This window comes from Apostichopus japonicus, chromosome 12 (genome assembly GCF_037975245.1).
Source record: "Apostichopus japonicus isolate 1M-3 chromosome 12, ASM3797524v1, whole genome shotgun sequence".
In the NCBI taxonomy this organism is placed as follows: Eukaryota; Metazoa; Echinodermata; class Holothuroidea; order Aspidochirotida; family Stichopodidae; genus Apostichopus; species Apostichopus japonicus.
In genome coordinates this window covers 10,422,650-10,449,015 of record NC_092572.1, presented here as the reverse complement: position 1 = coordinate 10,449,015, position 26,366 = coordinate 10,422,650, and the positions used below count along the sequence as shown (strand labels likewise).

Here is a 26,366-nt window from a genome sequence, read left to right as displayed (position 1 = left end):
CGCAATGTCTGGATTTGTTTGCTGCAGAGCGATGACTCGCTAGCGCGCAGTGTTTATTCTCTAGTTAATCATTAAACGACGCGCAAACTTGAGCCAATTGCTTGCAAGCTCTAGCGGTGACATAAGGTAAAAGGAATGAACATGTTTTTGCCAAAACAAAAGTTCGAAGTCCATTTTCAAGCTTTATGATACTAGTTAGCTTTATTAGACTGTGGTGTCGATTTGTTTAATAGTTCAGTAACGGATTTCTGCGTTATCTCCATAGGAGAATTCTAAACTGTGGTGTACGAGAGGGGAAAAAAAGGCGCGTTCGAAAACGGACAGACATTTTCTGATGCATTTAAAGTTTTCGTCTTTTTGAGTCAAAATGGAGAGGCCTGGAGTGGCCATTACTTTTCTAATACTTTCATTTTTTCTCGGTGCAATTACAGCTGTTGGTGAGTATATACAACTTTTGAAACGATCTCACGAACTATATATACTTCAATTAATATGGCGTCATCAATGCATGCGGTGTATGTTAACGATCGTGTTTAATTGGGCGGGAGTGTATATTTCATAATCGTAACTGCATTTGTGCCTGCAATTACTCACCGTTTCGTATATAGGCCTACTGCATATATAATAAATGCTCTAATGGGTGGACCTAGAGGGCTGGGAGGGTTGCATACTGTCCCCTTCTGACGTATTTGGCACTAAATATTATAGCTATACATCCATGGACCTATATAGGCCTAATTTGAAATATAAAATAGATCACAATCCTAGTTATAGTGGACACAGCGTAAAAGCTTTCACGCGTGTTTTTTAAAGTTTAAATTGATGTTTTCTTATATATACACGTCTATTTTGGAAGTTCTCTCGGTATTTAACGATGTTGTAATATATATGAAATATAAGTATAGCCTAACACAGTCTTGTATATGAATTGGAGGTTTGCACGTAGGCCTATACATAGTCTCGTCCAGACGACATCATAAATTTAAATAGGGGCCTATATATGTGAAACTATATATAACGGCTCCCTGATAATTAAACAAATATTTTCAATATAGGGGGAGATTTTTTTCTCCATTGCTTACTACTTCCATACCATTATAATAAAATGCCGAATGAAGTAGATAACGATTTCAATCTAATATTTTTTTCCATTGAATTACACGCGATAACTAGGCTACAATGGATCTTATTGTTATCGGTACACACGAATGGCAGTTACTAGCTTTTTGTCAGCATGTATTTGAAGGCGCGGGGGGGGGGGTTATGACAGGGCGGTCAGGGGGGTGGGGTGGAGCCAGATGGATTAAATCGTCACAATCAATTGACACAAGAAACAAAAATGTTACACAAGTTTGGTAATTGAGCTAAGAATCGATTTTCTGAACACTTAGGCTGAGTTCAGCTGTGTTGCCTGATATATTCTGTAAGTTTTACTTTTGTTTTTTTGTTGGTCTTATTTTCAGAGTTTTATCGATATGGTGAAGATAATCGAGATCGGTATTTACCAAACCAGGATGACACATACTCGAATGAAATATTTCTCAGATTTGGGATGCCATTTTATGACACCAAATATTGGACAGCTTATGTAAGATCAATTCTATACTTTTTTGTAAAACTTGAGAGAATTATCTTTTGATAACTTTGATAACAGTCTCATCTTTGTATTGCCATATCTTCTTTCATTTTCTTCTACATATTATTTCGGTTGCTTCCGTTTCTCTCCCCACCCTTCTCCCCACCCCTCTCCCCACCCCTCTCTCCCACCCCTTGCCATATTTTCTCTTAAGGTTGCACTTGGCATAACCAGAATTGATACCCCTATTTTTAAACGTTTTCTCTGATTACCTTTTCATATCAGTGACAATGTTATGCTTCTGGTATCTCTACATGTTATCTTTTCTATAATTATTATAATATGAATTATTTTTATATATCTTCTATATTGTTTCACCATGTATGCATATTTGTACTGCAACATGCACTGTCTTGCTAAATAAATGCATCGAGTCGAATTCAGTGATGTAACGAGTCCTGAATGGATTTACTAAATTTCATAAGTCAACTGGCTCGAAGAAGTTTATGAAACATTTCCACATAGAGATAATACAGTAACCCAGAGTCAGTAAGTTAACTCGAGGCAGGAAAGTCACTGTTAAATGAATCGAATAGACCTTAAACTGAACTGACGCGTTACCACTCTGCATGTTGAACTCCAAAACTATTTCAGCGAGAGAGTATATGTTGCTGTTTTATGGATGTAACTTTACACTTGATGCAGTTTACTGCGTTGGAACCGTACGTTATTTTTAGAGGGGGCAAAGCCCCTTTAACCCTTCGTAAGGCATTCTTAGTATGCCACGAACATATTTTAAAGTGTGACATTTAATGTAGCTATGACGTATTATCTTTATATATATATATATATATATATGTATGTATATATATATATATATATATATATATATATATATATATATATCTATATATTTATTTATTTATTTATATTTATATGATGCATGTTTCTGGTCTCATCAATATGGTAGAAACCATTTTAATTCCAAATATAAATATTATCCTATTCTAACTTCAAATACAGGTGAACGAGAACGGTATTCTCTCCTTCAAGAATCCAGTTAATACGTTTGAGGAAACCCAGCCAAACTTTCCACTTGGCCCAGACGTAAGTGTCCTCGTTTAATATGAATCAGTCGCTTTGACTGTTTAATATTGTTCTATCGTTGGGTAGAGTATGTACAAGCGGATTAGCCATAACGTTGTCATGGTGATCAGGAGACGAGATGGGGCTAGGGTTAGGGGCATGTGCACCACAGTCTTGATAACAAAATACATGAAAAGTGATTCTTTAGATGTCTCCTGTTTGGTTAATGAACAGTGCCATTTACCATCTATATATATTTTTAAAAGAAAGTGCCCCTTTCCGTATTTGACAACTTTGCGCCTATTGTTGAGAAATGAGTAAAATACAATTAAGAAGTACCCTGTTGTGGAAAAAGCATTCAAATATTACAGGTTGTGTATACATGAATACACAGATGATCCATTTTTGTCAGGTATTTTTGAGATGATTTTGTGGTGTTCCCGCTCGAAATAAAGTCAACTGTCCCGCTGTCCCTTGAAGTCCTACCCCCCCCCCTTCCAGAAAGTTAACCGCACGTGTACGTCATTATATAGAGAAGACTGTGAAAGACTTGAAATATGATCTATTAAATTTATCTAAACCAAAGAGGAAGTAAACATACTCTAGTATGATTAGTGTAGTTTTGATTATAGAAGTATGATTAGTGTTTTGTACCAATTTCTGTCCCGACAGTGGAGTCAAGTTAGCGTGGAGGGGGAGGGGGAGGGGGGGTTACTACTGCCCCCTTTAATCCATAACAGTTGATTTGAGGTACAACAAGCAGTAGCAGGCCCCTCATACGGATCAGATGCCTTATACCAGTTAGTAGAATTAATTTGTGGAAGTGCAACCAACTATTTTGTCTTTTAGACACTCATAACGTAATTATACATGATAAAGTTATCAAGTTGAGGCAACAATAATTAGGTACGAAACGAAATCGAAAGCGAAAGGTTTTTGCTCATAAATAGTATTGAAATGATTGAAGTGGGATGTTCACCCCCGGAAGAGTGTCCCCTACTGAACCATTTTAACCCGACTACGATGAAGGTCCACCCTTGCGCACGCCACTCCCCTTTCCCACCCCCCCCCGAACTCTCAGTGATAACTTGCCTCACTCTTTAAACATGATATTGATATTTATGATATTTATGATATTGGTGTATAAGTGCCTACCTATTGCATAATTATATCATGTTTTGATTTGCTTTCTTCACGTCCTGCCAAATATGAATCCATTTTCAAACTTTTGACTTTTCTATTTATCTGTATTTAGGAGGATGGATCTGACCGGATCTTCATAGCGCCATTCTGGGCGAACGTTGACCTCGATAACCAGGGATATGTTTACTACAGACAATCGACAGAACAGGATCTTTTAGAAAGGGCGAAGGATGAAATTCATCTGTAAGTCGAAATGTTATATGTATATATGTTACTTCGTTTCAAAGTCACCACCATGCATGGGAAATGTGCAAAAAAGGTAACTTATTAGTAAGTCGGATAAGACATTCGCGATGGTAGGGAACATTAATGTGATGTAAGTGCGTTTTGTTGTCTTTATCCCTCTCCCCCACCACTCCCCTGTCCACACCCACCACACGTTACTAAACTTCCTATTCTTTACTCCTGTCCTATACCGATATTACCTTCGCCTATTCTCTTACCTCTTTCTTACCTAAACAACTCTTCACTGCGACGATAAAGAGGGTGACATTCCTATGCAATCTTACCTCTTTTATTATATTTTTTTTATCAAATTGCAACAGTAAGGGCATCGTACTCCATTCATTCGTTCATCCAGGTATTCATTTCCAGCAAGTTACAACTTATACAGCATTATAATAGAACAAAGACTATAGTGTGTTCATATATAACTGGTATTACCTGTTTTACGTGCTGCTGTTACCTTTTATTGTTGTTGAACAGAACTAATAATAAACTAATGGCATGCTGTCAAACTTGGTCTGTAACAATCTTGTAACAAAACTAACCACAGCCGTCATAATATTCTTAACAATCGCTACAAGTGATATTTCTGTTAAGATGTGTCACACCCAGTTGGGACGATGTTTTTTTTTCTATACTGTAGTGTTATGTCCCGCTTTCAGAGCACTTGTATTGTCAGTACGAGCAGTATGAATATCATGTTTCTATCAGATCAAGGTTAGGAACTGTTTATACTGACAATACCAGTGCTTTGGGAGCATGGTCTTGTAGTACAGTTTAGATAGGTATTACTATTAGCATTAGGACATTGTCCCAACTGGATGTGTCAATTAGGCAATATGAATATTGATCGGTTTATGCTTGTTAGTAATGGGGTGCGCGATGGGCTATTCACTTAACTGCTAAATGAAATAAACTTATTGAGAATTCATCACTGAAATAACATCCAGGGGCGTAGCGAAGGGGTTTTTGTTGGGGGCGTGTGGAGAATTTGATTTGCCGACGGATCTGGAAGTGGTGACTGAAATGGGGGAGGGGTCTAAGGGTAGGGGGTCTACCCCTCCCCTTTAGAAAATTTTTAGTTTTGAAACGTCCTTAGATGTAATCTGGTGCATATTTTAAGTCAAATTTGGCACAGAAGAAGCTCCCGTTCTCCTTTTCTCTATTCAGCTTTCCTTCTTTCTTCCCCTTCCGCTCTCTTCACCTTTTCTCCTTTTGCCGACAGACCCAAAATTTGCCGACAGCGACCAAATTATTGGGGGGGTGTGACACCCCCCCACACCCCCCCCCGCTCGCTACGCCCCTGATAACATCTTAAAGTTGTGTTTCACTTGATATCATAATCTCACTCAAGTATAGACATTTCGTGTGAACAGAATGAACGTTAACATTTTCTCACAACAGAACGATTAGTAATATCCTCATATTATGCACAACTATAGGCCTTGTGCTCGACAATTATCAAAGTTATAATTTGGCTTCCGGGTAAACATAAGTTGTTACTCTCTGTACAGTGGACCTGAAAAGAAAGCTGATAAGTTTATGTCTTTGTGTGTTCCTATTGCCAGATTTCGTCGGACTGCATACTTAGATATAACCAATATGTTCAAAGGAATAACAATACACGTTGCATTTTTATTACATATAAACATGCATGGTGAAAGATACGTTGATATGCTGCACAAACAGACGGTTGCTGTGGGCAATTACACCTAATGAACATACACACATATACATGTATACATATATTGTGTAAAGTCACTCGAGATATGGTGATAAGGAATACGTGGTAGTGTGTTATTAAACGATCAAGGCTGTGTCTAGTGTAAAAGCTACAACATATTAAAGCAATATACCATTAAACTTGATCAATCAAAATACACCACTTCCGTATCTACAAACAGTGGCGTGCGCAAGGGGGTTGTGGGGAGGGGTGGGGGGGGGTCTCCCTCACCTCCCATCTTCATCCGGAGAATATATTTTAAATTCAGCCGGTGAATAGTTAGATCATTGCTATACGGATGTACACCACCTTTTCAACCAAATACAAAACATCAAAAGTGGGAAAAAACACAAGAGTATTTATTAGCCCAACCCAGCATTTAGAATTAACTAGATATATATTGTAGTCCAAATATGCCTCATATTGCATCATTTGACGTTCAAAATTAGAAATGTAATATCTTTGGAAGGAATAACTATACATACACGTTATACTTCTATTACATATTTACATGGTGAGCGATACGTGTGGACAATCACTCGAGATTTGGTGATAAGGAACATGCGGTAGTGCGTTATAAAACGATCAAGGCTGTGTACATAAAGCTATAGCATATTAAAGTAATATGACATTGAGATTGATCAATAAATATGCACCGCTTCCATATCTACATACAGTGGCGTGCGCAAGTGGGGGGGGGGAGGGTGGGGGGTTGTGTCCCGCACATTCCACCGTCAGCCGAGAGATATATTTTACATTCAGCCGGTGAATAATTAGATCACTGCTATACGAATTTACACCACCTTTTCAACCAAATGCAAATGCAAATGCAAAAATAAAAAAAATCAAGAGTATTATTAGCCCAGTCTTGCATTAAGAACTCATTAGCTCTATTTTTAGTCCAAATATGCCTCATATTGCATCATTTGACGTTCAAAATGTAAATGTAATTTGTATGGGGGTGGGGGAGGGGGAGTGGAGGACGCAAGACACTCCACATATTAGTCGGTATCAACGATTACAGGGCTATACTCCTCCTCCTTAAATTCCTTCATTCGTCTGTGGATATTCCATATTGGTTCAGCACCTATTTAAAGCTAAATCAATCGGTGCAATTTAGAACTTGCCCCCTCTCTTTGTTAAACTTTTAAGACGTCAGTTTATTGTATTCCTGTATAATTAAACGTGCATTTCATCCTACGTGTTGGGCTCTTTAAAGAATGACTAAGAATTATTAGAACTTCAAATTCCTTTCCTATTCCTTTAAACATTCTTTTCCATGCTACTCGACAGAGCCTTTGTAGAGAGGATGGACTTTGAACCCAAATATTTGCTGATAGCTACTTGGTTGGAGACTGGCTTTTACGGAGAAGCGGGTAGTAACCATCCTGTGAGTCATTACACTAACTTTGATTTTTTTTGGCTTATTGCAAAGAATGACTCAACAATAATTATAATAAAAATAATAATAATTAAAAAAATGGATATTTGAATGTGGCTAAACAATAACTAAATGCAGTGCTTTTCTATATGTGAATGAGTAATGGAGAAAAACATTATATATATATATATATATATATATATATATATATATATATATATATATATATATACATATATATATATATATATATATATATATATATATATATATATATATATATATATATATATATATATATATATATATATATATATATATAAATGCACATACAGATATACACAAACTTTGTTCGTTTCAAAGAGGATCGTGTGTAAGTGAGTAAATGAAGTTCCTTTCTTGGGAAATTTGTTACAACATCGAAGCACCAAATCAGCACCCGCGTTTGACTATGAATGTTACATGGTATTGATAACATAACTTTTGCAGAACCTCGCATGTGTTATGCATGGTTTCTTCTTGATAAAAGTTTGACAATAAAACTGGCTTCTTAGAGTTATTGAATTTATAATACAATGTATTAAGACTACTAGTATTACTCTTGGTCAGAACTATAAAGACACTACCACCCACCCCTATTTACAGCAGCTTATACATTTCGCAAAGTTGGAAGCTTGATTCTTTAAATTAATAGTGGAATTTAGGGACATATTTTTGTATTACAACCTTTATATTATTATGTATGCAAATCAGTTCTGTTAATTACCTATGCAAATATGCAAATCTATGAGCATTCCAGACATTGAACGTAGTGTAAATTAATTGATCTTGAAAACTGGGATATTAGCTGCACCTGCTCCCCTCCTATCCCATAATATTCATATTCCCTGTCACCTATCCCATAATTACCATGCCCTGTACGGTCATACGTCATCAACACTACCGACCATACCCAAATAAGGCTAAAATCGTACCCTCACAAAAAACAAAGGGAATACAATGCGAATCTACTTACATCATTAATTACGAAAACCACATAAGTATATTTCTCCCCTGAATTGATAAAGACTCTAATAGGAGTATATGCCTATATGTGGATGTCTGACTCTACCATTATTTCCTATTGCAGCAAAACAGCTTTCAGCTGGTTTTGGTTACCGATGAATTTGAAACGTTCGCCATCTTTTTGTATGATCGTATCGAGTGGACCACGGGTATCGAGAGTGGTGGCGATAAATTCAACGGTATTGGAGGCACACCGGCTCAGGTATGATAACCACTGTTTTTATTTTTTATTTTATTTATTTTATTTCTCCCTTACAATGCTCCTGTCAAATCCTGCGATTTTCCATCTACCAAATTGCAGAAATTGGTATCGTTTTAGCATTGCGCCCTCGTACGCGTACTCATATCCTTCGGGGTTAGGGGTTGGGGGAAGGAGGTGGTGTCTGGGTATACATGAGGGGTTGTATAGGTGAATAGGCAAATTCCACCAATGCACGGGCTCACTTTGTTCAATGTTACTTTGAGTACTAGGAACCCAGGCAAACGTGACGTGAGCGGGTGGAAGGGAATGAGGGCATGTCCAGGGGGCGATTTTCTTTCCCCAAACAGGTTTGCAAGTGTGCGTAAATAGTCGTTCATGATTGGTCAGAAAAGTTACGTCACCACCATAGAAACCTTCACTTCGAGGTTCTGCATCCATTTGTTGCAACGAAGATAAGACCGGTCAAAATTACCCGTAGCTTTTCGTACATATATTAAGATATGTTTGGAATTGGTTTAGACATATTTAGCACACTAGTATTGTATGATCTACTTTGATCGAAGTTTTCTGGGAAGGCATTAATCGATAACATCGCACAGTGAATGTTTCGTACAGGGTGCATCACACATGAGCTGTAGGCCTATATGTATTATAACTCTGTACACAGTGCAGTGACGGAAATATATCATATTATACAACACCTAATTATATTCCGGCCATTTGATTGGTCAATTGCTCGTCGATTGCATGCAAAATCCGCTCTATTGCACTCTATGAAATAGAACCATGTGTTATACTTTTTTGATAGCACCTTTTTCAATGGTAAGAGAGCAGAGAAACCTGTCTGTTCAAAACAATATGTTGCATGAGTGCATTTTACATCCAATTATATCCAAATTTGAAGGTGTTGTATAAAACAAATAATGAATGGTTTCTATTCGTGCAATAGTGCAAATATTTCATTCGTTGTGAGATGTAATTTGTTCCATTCAACTCGGCTGCGCCTCGTTGAATGGAACATTCCATCTTTTAACTCATGAAATATTTACACTATTGCACGAATGGAAACCATTCATTATTTGTATACTATACACTATACTGTTTTGCGTATATTCACTCAAGACTCGTGAAGTTGCTTTTAGTGTAGGCCTACCCATTCCACGAAACGAATTCTGATTTCAATAGAACGGCTCACGAATCGTGGATCACGTAAACACGAACCAAATAGAATGTAGCGTATGTATCATATAAGTGAGGTCAACATGTAATCCAAGCATTAAAAGTAAAGTTAGGGCGTTTGAAGGGAAACCCCTTAACTAGACTCAATCAAGTGTCAGTGTGTAACTCAGTATATGTCTTCGAACTTCCAAGCGATGGTCATTATTGATGCTGACGTCACGAGCAATCTAATTGAGCTGAAAACTCCGTAATTGCAAACCTGTTTGGGAAAAAAAATTCGCGTCCAGGGTTTCATTTAGGAAGCCCGGGGAAATATAATAATGCTTACGGAAATTTGATGGTTTCAAGAAGGGGCCCGCGACTTATTTTTCCCTTGGGCCGGGCCTGGCTTTCGAGGCCACTGGAACAAGGAGAAGTAGGAGCACTGTATTTTAGGTGATGATGGTACGTGAGACTATAGCCTGCATAAACAACAAGTCAACTCTAAGAATAAAATACCTAAATGTTCGTCGAAAAAAAAAACAATTGATATTTCTTTCCTTATTGTTATCAATATTGTTTTCTTACTCTCATTTTTAGGTCGGGTTTAATGCAGGAGACGGACACCGATTTTTCCCTCATATTTACTCCAGAAACCAAAACAACCTCTTCCGTCTACCAACTGAATCAAACGTCGAAATTATCGGTGAATGGATTTATCACATTAGTCGCAGAACTGGTGTAGATGATGGAGGCTGTACTGGAGCAGGTGAAGTTTCTTTTTTTTGGGGGGGGGGGGGGTTTCTTATTTGGTAGGGGAAGCATTGGCGAGTCTACCGAGGAAAGGGGTTGGGTAGCACCTATTTGAGGCCTAGCCTCAAGACCGTTCAGTTACATACCACTGGCTACTGGCCACCTTTTCCTTGTTTCCAACTTGCTTCCCTTTGATTTTGGAGGTCTCTTGTAAAACCGGGGCCCTGAGCCTGTGTTCAGCTGGCCAAAGTTTAAATTCGACCCTTGGTATATGTTATGTGGTGTGAGTGTCTTTATTTGTTGAAACGGTACTGCCAAAACTATGAAATTTATATTGAACATATGTATTTGTTAGGTGAAAAACGAAAAAAAAAAATCCATTAAAAAAACAAACTACGATGTAAATATAATGCAAATATTTTATTAACAGGAGTGATCAAAATTAAACTTGCTATCGGCCAAAAAGTAAAAAAAAAAATCTAATATTTCTTTTAATGACAATGTTCATAACAAACCTATCTGTTGCACCACCCCTCCACTGTCTCCCCCATTCTTTACTTGTGACTAAATTGGTGTGACGTCATCGGTCTGATTCGCAGGTAATGTTAAAACGTACCCCAGATACGATTCCATGTTGGGTCGTAGTTGGTTATACATTGGTGGACCCTGTTTCCAAGGTGATGACGAAATCTGGCTGAGATATGGCACAGAGGAGGACCAAATTGCTCTTACTAACTGTACCTTCTTGAGCGCACAGAAGGCCTACTGCGTAACTCCTACCTTCTTTCAAGTGGGGAGAGTACCCATCTCACTGACGCGTAACTGGGGGTATACTTACCCCTACACGGGACTATTTGACATTGGTAAGTCAAATGTTTATATAAAATGGTAGATTGTTGGTATTCACTGTTAGTTTTATCGACATAAGTTTTACAATGCAACACATGTGGAATTTGTACTTGGTTAACTGATAACTATAGAAATGGAAGGATGACCGATATTTGGTTGTTTTCGGTTTCTATGTCCACCTTCTTTTCGGCCAAATGTCATAAATCAAGCATTTTTAACAATAAATAGCCCCGAATAATGAAAGTATATCGTCGAAGTTGAAGTAAACTGGTCAGAAGAGAGAAAAAAGAACAAACATGAAACATTTGAATCTGTCAAATGTCCGGGTGATTGTGTTCTCTCACGTGTACAAGTTTTGTTCTAAAAAAAAAATAAAAATAAAAAAACAACTTATCCTGCACCTTGTAGCCTATATCGTGTTTAGATTTCCACATAACCTGCTGTGTTGTTGGTATAGAAAAATCCAAATTATGAAGATGTTTAAAGCCTTCAAGTGATACAAGAATGAAAACATATAATACTTTCAACTGATCTCGTAACACTGAAATACAACAAGAATTATGTGCCAGACTTGAATTACGAGTAGGCTACAAACACATGAATGCGAAGAGTACATGATAATTCCCATGGGTGTGATGATTACGAGTGCAATGAATATTCATGAATGTACTGTATACATATAATCACTTAGAATGTCTCATTAATGAGCTATATGGCTGTGGGAATTAAATTATATGTAATTATTATTAATACTTTAAACATTGAAATTTCTTATCTTTGTGGACTCGTTGGGGTTTTCACTCTTTTATTTTTGTAGTAAACATCGACTCGGTTCCTCCCCGAACTACTCGGTTAAACCCTGACAGTGATAGTTGGTTGAGGGCGGACTTCCCCCTCGTCATCGAATGGGATAATTCACTCATCAACAATACAGAGGTTAGAGTTGACATATTGGTCTACCAGGAGAAGAATGGTTACCCAGAATGGAAGGAGATCGAAGAGGTGGACTTCATTGCCCCCAACACCGGCCGATACGAGTGGATCGGTAGGGCCGATAATGACGTTGTGGAAGACAACGCTGTTGGTGTTATCAGGATAACCAGACGATTTAAACGGTACGAATTAATCAAGAGATTTACCGCAAAGGATCATGGGATTGTAGACAGAGTGATTCAGTTCTCATAATTGTAACATGTAAATGTTTATCATATAGAGTGATTGATGTCCTGGGGTACAAAGTGAATATATGCATGTTGTATCCTTACCGTATACCCAACAATAAAAATAACATAAAATCTGTTATGACACGACGAAAGTTTAAGCGTGATGTTGAACTGATATCGACCCTTGAACCTCAACAGAGCCACCTTTGGTCCCATTCCACCCATTACAGTTAATCCCCATACCCAATACAAGAAATCCTACGTAGACCTACATGTGTGAAATGTAATACCAAACATGCAGAGCTCCCAACTGACCCGCAAGTCGCAGGTTGGACCCGCATTCTAACACTCAAACCCGCTGACCCGCGCAAGCGTCCGAAAAACCCGCAGTGTAATTGTCGAGTTAACATAAAAAATTGCATCAAATTTTGACTTAGCAACCATCATTTCTGGAGCATTTAGCATAATAGAGTATAAAACCTCCTTTACAGCATCATTTGAACCTCAAATTAGCCAATATTTTTTTCATTGGGGCGAGCAGCGAACATTTTCATGCCACGGGAAAGAATGAATTATCACCTACTATTCATTTATTGATGTTACACACACAAAAATGCATATTTCTCAGAAAATTTTGGGTGACAAAAGCCTTTCTAAGTGCCACCATTTTACATGTAGGCATCACCAGGATTCCAAAAGAATTCAAAAGGGGAGGGGGACACCCCCTCCCCTTATTCCCCCTACCACAGGACGGCGATTCGTGGCATGGACCAGCATTTGCCTTCTCAAGAGTTGGGAGCTATGAGCATGGCCACCCTCAGAGCGTTAATAATCTTCACCTCTATATCAAAAAGTTATTAATTTATCTCATATTGATCATTCTATAATGAATATGAAGAGACTCAGTATCACTCAATTCATTTGAATTAATTGAAGCGTCAGTACATCCGTTGGAAATACATGTAGACCGGTTGCACGAAACAAAAATACACTATAATGATGCATATTATCATAGAGATTCTTTTCTTTTTTCTTTTGGTGTATAACAGAGAACAGATCGCACTTTGGAGTGACGTCCATATCCTTGGTTATATGTTGAACGACAAGTACCAGCGAGACCCAGTAGCATGGTCAAACCTTCAGTGTGAGAGATGGTATGAGGAACGCCAAAAAGAACCACTCTATGATTTCGAACAGGACCTGTACCCATGCCCATGTAATCTCTCACAAGCTATCGCTGACAGAGGACGTTGGAAACCAGCACCATTTTGTGACATCAGCAAAGCTGGAATGCAAGACCGGAATGATTACTGCCGATACAGAGAAGATATACTACATTGTGTTATTAACATCATCCACAGGTGAATATTGTTTTATGTTCTTCAGCCAGGGTCGTTGACAGTGTGGTCTGGCGGGCCAGTGGCGGAGCGTCCATACAGTCAGACCCCTGACGGACTCAAATGGACTGCTGGCGCCCTTTTCAGCTTTTTACCACTTTTTACTTATTCTCAATTATTGACTTTTTTATTGCGCTCTCATCTACCTATTGACATTTGTCACATTATCTGCAAATTAGCAAGGTCCGGAAAGGGTCATTTCCCGGCGATCTAGGGAGTATCTTTACTCAAAAAATGTCTGTACGCTCAGCGCCAACCTGGGTGGCGCTCCGCTTAGATAATGTCGAAAGCGCCCCTACAGACCATTCTCGCCCCCCTGACCAATACCCCTATCTTGACCCTGGCCCATGCAAAATGGGTGTTGGGAGGGGGGGGGGGTTATGTGAAGACGTCAGCTTTTCTTTACGTATACTGTATGAAAATAAGAAATCATTATTATTTGTCCTATATTTCCAAGGCCCTCTTAATTCACCCTACTTGAAACCATGGCCGCCTTATTGAACCCGGACCCGGGATTTAACTCTTTCCCGTCCTGCCCTATTGTAGTCATTCACTTACAAAAAGATTTCGTAGTAAATCTAAAAGTGAAATGTTATATTATTTAACAAAATCAGGCCTTTTAAAGTCTTCTTAATTTTTATACTTCGGGATTTAATAAAGTGACAAACAACAAACAAACAAACGAGCACTACATATAGAAAAAGAAGGAAAGAAAGAAAGTTAAAGCAGAAGCAAAAACTAATTACAAAACAAAAGACAAAACCAAAAATAAGACATCGCACATAGCCTTCGCAATTCACTATACAAATTGAGTTAGTACCACTATGGGGAATCACATGGTATAATATCATCAATGAAAAAAACAAACAAACGTTCAACGATAACAACAAAAAACATGCATGATATGCTTTTTATCATTTGCCGATCTTTGTTCTCACTTACAGTCCGCAAGGCGCAGATTCAGTGTGTTGCTACGACAAGTTCGAGAACCTCGTATATGCAGGAGATAGTTGGGAGGGTAGCTTCACACATCGAGTTACTGTTAACGGTATCGCTCCTTATCGAGAGAATAAAAAGGTCCCAACCCTCTCCTCCTGGATCCATGATGGCATACCCTTCTTTACCTGTTGTATCTGGGGAGATCGATGTGAATACTACCAAGAATTCAGACAAACTCGCGATTGTAGAATGTACGACCCACCAAGAATAGGTAAGTAATACACTAGCCTAACGTACTATACATCCCTGCTTCCGACGGAGCGGATCCAGTGGTCTTGGTGGGGTGTGGGGCTGTACACGTGCTTCTTTTCAGCTCCACACACACTCACGCGCGTGCGCGCGCCCACACACGCAATGGCACATAGTTATTAGCACAACTTTACGTTCACACCTATTTATAGATCTAATTATAGCCTATAATCTAAGTATGCCTCCGAACCCATCCTCATTTCACTTCGCTGCCTGAAGGCGGATTCAACGACCACAGGGTCAAAATATCTCCTTTATAACGTCCTGGATCCGACCGCCCCATTGTTGATCTCTTTTCTTTGCACAAACCTTCGTTGGCATGTTGATCGGAGAAATAACATTATAAAGCAAATAAACTTTTAGACGTTTCGATATTATTTGTTTTCCTTTTCAATATGTTGATATTTAAATCGATTGTGACTGCATATGTGCATTTTTAAACTTTGTTACCTAGCAACTATTTTTGGTGATCCCCATGTGATCACTTTCGATGGATTGGAATACACCTTCAACGGTAAAGGAGAATACATCCTCATGCAAACACTGGACGCATTGACAGAATTTGAACTACACGCGAGATTTGAACAAGTAGTCGATTACGCGGGTAAGTTGGTACTTAAACAGTGTTGGCCAACAGGCGTGGAAACACATACATAATATGATGATGATGATGATGATGATGATGGTGGTGATGATGATGATGATGATGATGATGATGATGATGATGATGATGATGATGATGATGATGATGGTGATGATGATGATGATGATGATGATGATGATGATGATTATGGTGGTGGTGATGATGATGATGATGATGATGATGATGATGATGATGATGATGATGATGATGATGATGATGATGATGATGACGATGACGATGACGATGACGATGACGATGACGATGACGATGACGATGACGATGACGATGACGATGATGATGCCGATGATGATAAATTCCTAGTATTTCAAAGCAGGAAGAAACCAGAAGTATGATTGATTTTACTTGAATGGATTAATATTCATGGAGTAGAAGTGAATAATATGCCGTAAAAGGTTAATAAAAACATTGAGGTTTTCGCATAACTGGTTAATATATCCCTTATTTCATTACTCAATAAAATCATTTGCTTTTTCCCCTCTCTATTAATTAAAGGAAACAAGATGCCTGCCACTATTTTGACGTCCATAGCGATGAAAGAAGAAGATCTGGACATCATTAGGATTCTACATAGTGAAAGAACCATTCTAGAGGTCATGGTACAGTCAGAAATATTAGATATACAGACACAGCAAGAACTTCAACTGGATAGTGAGTACCATTAATAACGCATAAACTACGGTTAATCTCCTCCAATATATTACAAATAACAAGACAGAAAAATAAACTCACACACATTTAAAACAAGCAATTACGATGTATAGGCAGCTGTATGGATAATCCTGTATACCATGAGGTAATGTTAATGTTACCTATTACCTATCATCCAACATCCTCGCGTTGTTACTAGCCTATATCAAGTTCTCCACAATCCTACCTTGAGGTAACGTATGTTAGTATAGCCTGTTCCCTTTCATCCGCTTGCATCCGGCACCGAAGATTTCAACCCACCCACGTCCTGGCTTTGGGTTTAGGGAGTTGTTGCAGTAGCAGTGTGTCTTAATATCAGGAACTATATAGACTACACCGTTATGCCACAGGTTTCAGTATGCAGCCGGGACATTGAACTCTTTGGAAATGAATGCAAAACGTTTTGTATTGTTCGCCAGATTGGAAAACAAACAATTATAATTTTTAATATTCCCCCATTTTCAGACGGTGTGTTCATCACATTCCCAACGAAGTATGAGGATGGTAACACCACTCAAGTCGTGATTACGTTCCAGGACTCCAAGATTGGTATTATAGTGAACGGAACTGCAGAAAACATGGTGATTCGAGTAATCATACCAAAGGAATTTAAGGTAAATAAAGTACACTCAATACGTTGCTAAATTGTTGAATTACAATGGAGAAGGGGCAATTCCTCTTAATTTTGGACACATTTTACACAAGAATATGAGAAGTAATGCAAAACTATATGATATAAAAAAAATCAGAGTCAGCGGCAGTCTTTCAACAATTGATATTAATCATTTTTTTATAAAACAAAAATCTGCCTACATCTATTCCCTCCCTGCTTTCCATCTTCCTTTCTATATTATCGTCGTCACTCATGACTGGTAATTGATGACACAGCTCCGACAGACGTTTGATTTGGATTAATAATTAGAACATGCAGTGTTTACATAGTGTAATGAAGTAGCGCCATCATATCCTGATCACACAATTTACGCGGCATGTTCTGTTAGTGTTTGTGATCGTCGGTTTTTCGACTTTTGTCAATTATCACCTGCAGCTACACATACCACCTGTAGCTACACATACCACCTGCAGCTACACATACCACCTGTAGCTACACATACCACCTGCATATACACATACCACCTGCAGCTACACATACCACCTGTAGCTACACATACCACATGTAGCTACACATACCACCTGCAGCTACACATACCACCTGCAGCTACACATACCACCTGCAGCTACACATACCACCTGCAGCTACACACACCACCTGCAGCTACACATACCACCTGCAGCTACACATACCACCTGCAGCTACACATACCACCTGCAGCTACACATACCACCTGCAGCTACACATACCACCTGCAGCTACACATACCACCTGTAGCTACACATACCACCTGCATCTACACATACCACCTGCAGCTTCACATATACCACCTGTAGCCAGGGGCGTCGGAGCCGATTTTCAATAATTATGACAGCAAGTAGGCTAAATGTGACTACTCTGGCATGGCAGGGGTCTTGTTTTCAAGCTCGGGAAGTGCCATTTCCTGCAATCTGGGAGGCATTTTTTCAAAATTTTCTCCATTACGCTACGCGCCAACCATGGTGACGCGTAGCGTAGTTTGACCTACCAAACGTTCCCCCCGATAATTATGATAGATGGCCACACTCTGATCTGCCGTACCAATCCCCAAATAGCTTCCGACACCCCTGGTAGCTACACATACCACCTGCAGCTACACATACCACCAGAGCTGGCAAGCCAGAACTCCCTTTCCACGTGGTACGTTTAGTTAAGGAAGATTGGCCAACGGCTGGAAACTCAAGCAAAGCGTTTGAGTTTTATTATTTAAAAAAAATAAAAACACGAGCCTATTTTCCTTTTTCTTGTTAGGGACAAGTGGAAGGTATCCTTGGAAACTGGAATGACGACTACAGAGACGATCTGACGACATCTGGAGGGACAAGAGTTGATTACGATAGTGACGACAACGAAATATACGACAGATTTGGAAAATCTTGTAAGAGAATTTTCGAATGGGTTTTGTAAATATTCTTTATGATATAATGCAATAAACTAAATGTGGTTACACTTTTGTCTATTTATACAAACAGAATAATTTGCGATCAAATATTAAACGCGACGATCAAACTTTAAAAATTAAAAATAAATATATATGACAAACGTTCGGTTCTAGTCTTAAATCGGTGGTTTTGAACATTACCAGATCATTTCGTTAACGCAGCAACCACTCTTTTCTTGAGCATTTTACATTACGAACGCTGTTTTGCAAATTATGTCAACACGATTGGCTTTTGCTTCTTCACAGGGGAGATTAAAGCTGAAGACAGTTTGCTATATTACGATCAAGGGAAAACTCACGACTATTACCAGGACAATCAATTCGTACCAAACTTCGAGGCACCGCCCGGGAATCTCCCTCCTGGGCTGACGGCGAGTGACGTCGAACGAGTTTGCGGTGGAAATGCGCTTTGCGAATATGACGTCAGAACCACGGGCAGATTAAACATCGGGAGATCGACTATGCAGGCTTATGAAGACTACTGGTTTGCTCATAACAATCTTGTCCCAGGTAAGTATACTATGTTACAACAATTTTCATATGATATTAGTAACATGATAAAAACGCGAGTATATATAAGAATGAAAACAGGCCGTGATGAGAATGCTGGTTGCTTGTATTGAAATAGCTGCAGGGGAAACAATTGTGCAGAGGGGAGAAGTAATATAGAGTGTTATCAATGAAGGTTAAAAGGGACGCAAACCTTGCAACCATCATCTTTGTGATATGACAGAAATCTTTGTGAAGAACAACTCCATTCCACCAGCTAAAGAAATCTTACTCCGTTAGGGAGATATAGCAGTTCAAAAGCCGTGTCTGGGAGCTGTAATTTATGTAAATCTGTGACGTCATAGTGGCACTTTAGGAAATGAGACCTTTGTCTTTCTCGGTGTTTTTGCTGTCCTTTTCATATTTTGAAGGTAGAAAAGATAGAATGTCAATAGTGTTGTCACTGAAACCTATGCCAAACTAGGTCATGAAAACAACGTCAATATTTTAGATTCATTTGCCAAGCCGACCTCCTTTTACAGCAAAAAAAAAAAAAAGAAGAAACGTCAAATCAAAATCTAATCACATGTGTTTCGATGATGTCATCTTTAGACTTGATCAAGTCTTCAACATTGTGTGTAATAGAACATGTTACATCGGTGACATCTCCCAAAAACGGAATAAAAAATGTTCTTACCTGTTGGGGATGTTTGTTCATGACAGGTATCTCAATCACATAGACCGATCATTATATAGTTGGGGTTATGTCTCCTTTAAGTAGAGAATGGAGAAAGGCAGACAAAAGCGACATAAGGACGAAAATACAACAAACCTGGGACTGTGTTTGAACATAGAAGTGGAAAGGGAAGGGGAAGGGGGGAGGGTAGAGACAATGTGTGAGTCGTTGCTTGCTTTGATTTCATCGTATGTGGTTCGTTATGAGATGAACGGAAGACTTCCGCTCTACATTCACACCATAATTTGTTTTGTTTTTTTAGTAACCACCTGTCGATATTTCAAGACACCCAAGAATGGTACCAAAACCTTCTATAGGGAACGGAATCACAATGTAGGATCCGAAATCGAATACAGCTGCGACGAAGATTTCATTCTCCTTGGTTCCAATTATAGAATTTGTCAACCAAACGGAGAATGGACTGGAGATGCTGTTATAAATGATTGCGTGGGTGAGTACAATAATGTACTAATGCCTTTTATACATGCAGTCCAGGGTATGTGACACATATTCGAGTTCAATACAATCATGAGCGCTAGCTCGTGTGTTAGCTCAGGAGTGTTAGCTCAGTGGTTAACGCCGGTGCCTTTCAGTCATAAGGTCCCGAGTTCGAGTCACTCCTAAATTAATGTATATATGTCGTCCAGTTACAGAGTTGTTGACAATTGACAATTCATAATCATGAACGTTTAATATGAATCTAAGAGACTGACTTCGGTCAGCTTGCGGCATTGATAAGGCAATGATAGCTTCTTCGTGAGTTCTTGCTTGCAGGAGGATCTAAAATACATACATACATACATACATAAATACATACATATTTGAGCGTGCGCAGGGAAACAGGGCAAGCGATGGGGGACTCATTCCCCTGGAAAATCAAAACTAAAACATTGTGCTCTTTCTTTAATAAAAATATAGCCACCTTCTATATCGCTTCATAGAGATACATAATTGTATATGGTGAGTTAATGATCAATTTATAAATAAATATAGTTAATAATTAATGGATAACCCAGGAAAAAGGACAGCTCTCAAATAAGATTGATTCTGTTTATTGGTTACCCGGTTATTTCTTTGAACGGTTGGAAATTGGTATCGCCCCAGCCCCGCTGTTCTATTTTTCTTTGTGTTTTTTAATCGGAACAGAAGGTCATGCTGTTTGCTGCAGTTACGCGATATATGTTACTTACAAGTCAATTAGCTGCAAATATTGGGAAAGTTTCCTTCCAGGTTCTCCGATTCTCCTTACAATTGCTTCCAGACAGAGATAATAGGCCCCCACATACATGTTTTAGGGAGATGGGTCGGTGTGGGGGGGGGGTAGGTGGGGAGTGAAGACAGGAGTCTGGAGAGTTCTTTAGAAAGTTAAATGCAATACTTAACTCCTTAAAACATAACAAAGACGAAAAATATGTTTAGAATTCAATAGTTGCTCTTTCATTGAAGTAAACTTTGGATTACTTTTGTTTCAACATTCCAAAGGGGGTATTGAGTGGTTTAATATAGACAACCAAAACTTCGAACCAACACTTTTAATGTTTGATTTTTTTTTCGACAGAGAGTTTGATATGTGGTGGGTTAGACTCACCCGAGCACTCTGCCATTGATGTAGTTAGACCATACTCACCAGAGAATATGAAGGTCAGGTACAGTTGCGATGAAGGATATAAAATCTTTGGTCCGGAGGAGAGACGATGCGACGTCGAATATGAAAAATGGCGACCAGTTAGGGCACCCGGGTGCTACCGTAAGTTTTGTTACTCATTGCCTTTTGTCTTTCAAAAATATAAAGATTGCAAATTTCAATTTCAACTTCGATTGAAACACCTTGTATCATTTTATATAGTTATTAGTATGTCATCATTGTAATAATTATTTCATCGGCGACGTAATAAACCACGGGTGTAAGTATCTGGTATTATCTGACGCTTTGAATAATTAAGTCACGTTTATTTCTCATTAATTGATTTATTTATTACATCAATGTATACCTTATTATTCTATGTATATTCAAAATATTTAAATCAAAATTTAATTCAACGTAAACCTCTCAGTATGTGATACTACTCTGTACAGAAAAAAAACAAAAAAAACAACAACATTAAGTCACATTTTATATATCATAATAAGTTAATTGATGTATTGATTTGATTACATCCAATAGAAGCTAGCTGAGGTTAATATTTAGATGCATGTTGTAATACGTGAAAGGTTCAGAATGGTTAGACTGGATGTTAATGCAACTAAAGATTTCAATCTGATGAAATTAAAAAAATCACCATAAATCTAAAGTTTGAAACAAATTTCAATGAGAAAAATGGATCCAAAGAAAAACTCCATTGTGGCATGGGGAACTTACGTAAAAAAAAAATCGCTCCTATATATATATATTTATATATATATATATATATATATATATATATATATATATATATATATATATATATATATATATATATATATATATATATATATATATATATATATATATATATATATATATATATATATATTTGTTTCCACCAGGTAACCTCAGTCCTGTCGAGATCTCCATGACAATAGTCGGCGCCATGTTGGGTGTGGTTATTATCGTAGCGCTTGTTATTCTGATATTGTTCTCTGCGAATAGGAGAGACAATAAGAAGAAAGAAACCAAAGATAACAAAATGTAAGTCTAGTCATTGACTTTATGAAGGATGCCTTTAGGCAGACTTTTAGTTCTGATATATAATATTCTACGGAAATATGAGAAAAAATTGTGCTAGAAATGCTGCGATCTATCTATCGATCGATCGATCGATCCCTCCCTCCCTTCCTCCCTCCCTCCCTCCCTTCCTTCCCATCTAACCATTCTAATGGTCTGTATGTTAGCCTATGTATGTATTCCAGCCCCTGAATTTGACTAATTGGTTTGCGATGTTAGGGATCATTTGCCCCAAAATTAAAAGTGGTATAGAAATACAAAATTGACTGATAGCAGCGAATATTCAAACATATCACACTTAATTATGTTACTTAATATCATATTTCAAGCATCTTATAATATTTGGATGGACAATTTCCTCAAAAACGTAGAAATATTTCTCAAATGGGGCCAACTACGACAACTACTTAATTTGTTTAGCAAACGGAAGGATAATAAAGATTATGTGTCTATCCGGTTCCCGAAATTTATTGGCCGAGACACTTTTTCGTATAAATATTAGTCGATTGTAAACAGAACCAAGTTGGACAATTCTGGGCCGCTAAACTTTGGTAAACAACAGTGAATTGTTTCACTGTCATTGTGATTGTCTTTTCACTGCCATTGTTTCTCACTCCAATATATAACATTCTTGCGACAGGTTTGAAGAAATCACCATGAAAGGAGCCAGTCCAGACTTTATTCCAGGGGTCGATGACGTTGGAGCTCAACCACATGTCTCCCTCAGAGAAGAACAATACTCACCGCCTAGAGATAGCAAAGTGACACCCTCTGACTACGCAGAGAGCTGGGCTTGATCAAGTCGTTTTTTACATATCTTTCGTTTGTCGTTTGGACAAAAGTTTTCAATATTTTCTGATAAGCGTTTCAGTTTCATCTCTTTCTATGGTCTTCTTTTATTGCTTATAAATGACTTCTTGTACCAGACCATTGTCTGCCTTTTAAAATTTAGCTTTTATATTACTCTAGCAGAAACACCCATTATTTTTCGAAAATGGGTTCTAATGTTTAGACTTGATATTTTCTGGTTTACAAAAATGTAGTTCATTACAAACCGTTTCAACTTGTTTTTGCCTTCTGGATATACATATGCAATTCATTCAACAAGTATTAATTGTTTTAATTAGGCTATATGATGTATTGCTTTAATTGATTTAATTTCATGTATATAGAATGGATCAGGATTTAATATGTGGATCACATTCTTAATAAATAAATTTCAATGTTTTCTTAAAGAAAACCAAAAAGAGACAGAGATGCGCTTTTTCTAATGCACAAGCAATACACTGCTATAGTCGAAAATAATGCTTCGATGTTATTGTGTATAAAGAAATTCCTTACTACTTTTCCATAATTTACTGCGTATTCTTTACACTACCTTTACATTACCTATACTTATTCTAATCAGAAAGTTAAAACGCAAAAGAGAAACTTTGGATGTTTTGATATTAACACACAGACTACGAAATGTTTAACCTCGTTAGTGAGTTCACTTGCTAAAGTTCACACTTTTAACCTATTCCACGCGTTCAACTATATGTGACCTGTTGTCAGCCTATCCATCATTGGCATAACGTGTGTTAGCTTGTTTGTCATGTTGCAGTATGTAATAAGGCCACATTTTGTCTTAATGTTATCTTAATACTGTTCTGATCTGATTTCTCAACGCGAAAAAGCTTCTGTATGAAAAGATTTTACTCAAGAAAACTGAGTAAAATCTTAAAAAAAAATATTAATAATGTTAACATGGCGAGGGTTGCATTGGGGAAAAGCGCTTTTGTATTTCTTTCACGTGTGTCTTATCAGATAGAGAAAATTGTAGTAATTATTAAAGAAGATCTCAGTTATATGTATATTAAATTGTGATTAATTATGTTTCTAGCATAATTTAATATTCTTAATAGTTTATCAGTTGACAAAAGGCGTTTTGTATTCATTTATAAAGTATATTATCAGATATATACAAACTTGTGATAATAATTCAATTAGTCATTAAAAAGTTTTCAGTTTTCAGTAAATTAATTTAATTGTAATGAAAAGTAGTGATTATTACATAATTTAACATTCTAAATAATATAGATATCATTGGCAAAAGAGGTCTTTGGACTTCTTCTATAAATTTCGTCTAAAATACACCATAATAGTATCTTTCCATTTGTTTCAAAATACTCAATTATTGATAATAATATTTCAGTTACTGTGTAAATAATGTGAGATTATCACGCATTGATTGTTTGCTATAACGTTCGCATGGCAGTGTAACCTATACACCATCGTTGTTCACCTTCTTAGCAGAGGGAAGAATGTTAAGTTTCCGTATATGAGGTTTGCATATTGGTTTATCGACACAGGCGGAGATATGAGCATGATAAAGCAGAATAAATAAACTATATCTACAGATGAGCAGATGACTGCTTGAAATCACGTGTAACCATTGCAAGGTCTACATTCACCCGATTTTCAGTTACAGCCTCATTTTGTGGGCAGAATTCCAAATTCCAAATCAACTTGTCAAAGTTGGTGTAGAAGGAGAGGGTGGTTGTTCGTGGTGGTTGGAATAAGGGGGAGGAGTGGGCCATCTCCATCACTTCCCATCATATGGTTGTTTCTTTGAAGTTGACATGAACTATCTCTTTCAGCAAGAGCGAGATATATATCTTCTTAAGTTAATCTGCATTGGATGCAGCTTACAACGTATAGATGTCATACCGTTTACATGGTTAAACTCATGAATATATGTCTAGAGATGAACGTATCTGGAAATCACCTCGTATGTAGATATGGTCACAGTGTCATTCTTCTTCGCCAGTTATGAACCACCACTCCATAGTGTGAATTATGTACTCATGATAAGGATGTATAACATGGAAATAATAACATCTAGATGGAAAAATAACAACAGCTTCGTTTGGACTTTTCTGTTAAGCTTGTTGTGATTTCTTAGTTTGCATATGGATATAAACCTCGTTTAGCCTACAACAAATTCTAGCTCTGATCTCCTCTCCTTTTCTTCATAGCGCCATGGTTCTCTTTCCTTCATCATATTAAATCTACCATGTCTGCAGACCTCCCCCCCCCAAAAAAAAAAAAAAAAAATTCAAATTATGTTTTGGTTTGCAAAATCAATGTTACATCTTCTCTGGGTTTGTTTGTCTGTTTCCAAGCGCCTCAAGCAGATAACTATTTCTGGATAGTAGCGCTTGATTTGTTTCAGTTTATTTATTATTATTATTATTGTTGTTGTTGTTGCTATGAACCATATGCACGGAACGCGTTTCGGGATTGTCCTCGGCATGAATTTTCCTGCCGTTCTTAAAGTCTGCTCTATCAAAAAGCTTGCAAAGAATTTTCTTTGTGCCATTTGTAAGGAGTTTACTTGAATTTGAGACTAACTGCATAGACGATAAATATGAGCCCCACAACTCCATCGCAGATAAAAGCAAGGAATATGCAAGTTTAGAGATGTTTTAGAGTTTATTAATATATATATATATATATATATATATATATATATATATATATATATATATATATTTGTAGTATTTGTCGCAAAACCATTCACGAACTTAGCCAGCAAATTGATTCTAAAACCAGAAAACTGCAAAAAGAACTCCCCAAGAACGAGTTCGAAAGAAAGCTTGACTCCATCTCCAAAATTTGCTTGAACCTCTCGCATACCCTAGCTTCAAGACAATGTGACAAATTGAAGAGGGATAATGTCACCCAAAGAGTTAATTCTTCTGGTGAAACTCAACTTGAAACCTCAAAAAGAACCAGGTCTCGCAGATTCCGTCGGAAAGAGATACATACCGCATGCAACACCACCAAAAGTGCAGTTGTTACCATTGATTGCCAACTCTCGGCAGGAGAAACAAACCTACTCTCCAAAGGTCTAAAGTTTTGCCCTAAACCACGGCAAGTTAACGCTCAGAAACTTTCTCTTGACCTAAATCTGTTCTATCGA

At 37.7% G+C, this 26,366-nt stretch overlaps 1 protein-coding gene across 2 annotated transcripts; it reads left to right on the top strand.

The window, feature by feature from the left end:
• Positions 1–218: 218 nt before the first annotated feature.
• LOC139977093 (sushi domain-containing protein 2-like) lies at positions 219–25,301 on the top strand. 2 transcript variants are annotated; one of them, XM_071986134.1, is made up of 20 exons: positions 220–437; positions 1,464–1,588; positions 2,600–2,683; positions 3,918–4,048; positions 7,107–7,203; positions 8,324–8,461; positions 10,220–10,388; positions 10,972–11,235; positions 12,039–12,336; positions 13,434–13,745; positions 14,726–14,991; positions 15,484–15,633; positions 16,186–16,341; positions 16,846–16,994; positions 18,284–18,410; positions 18,720–18,983; positions 19,961–20,149; positions 21,257–21,445; positions 22,225–22,366; positions 23,043–25,301. In XM_071986134.1, exons 1-20 carry the CDS (start codon positions 368–370, stop codon positions 23,197–23,199), a joined length of 3,477 nt encoding a protein of 1,158 aa, XP_071842235.1. In that variant the 5' UTR covers positions 220–367; the 3' UTR covers positions 23,200–25,301. The 2 variants fall into 2 exon arrangements, with proteins under 2 accessions (XP_071842236.1, XP_071842235.1); XM_071986135.1 differs by lacking the exon at positions 22,225–22,366 and having other exon boundaries at positions 219–437; positions 23,043–23,214.
• Positions 25,302–26,366: the final 1,065 nt, after the last annotated feature.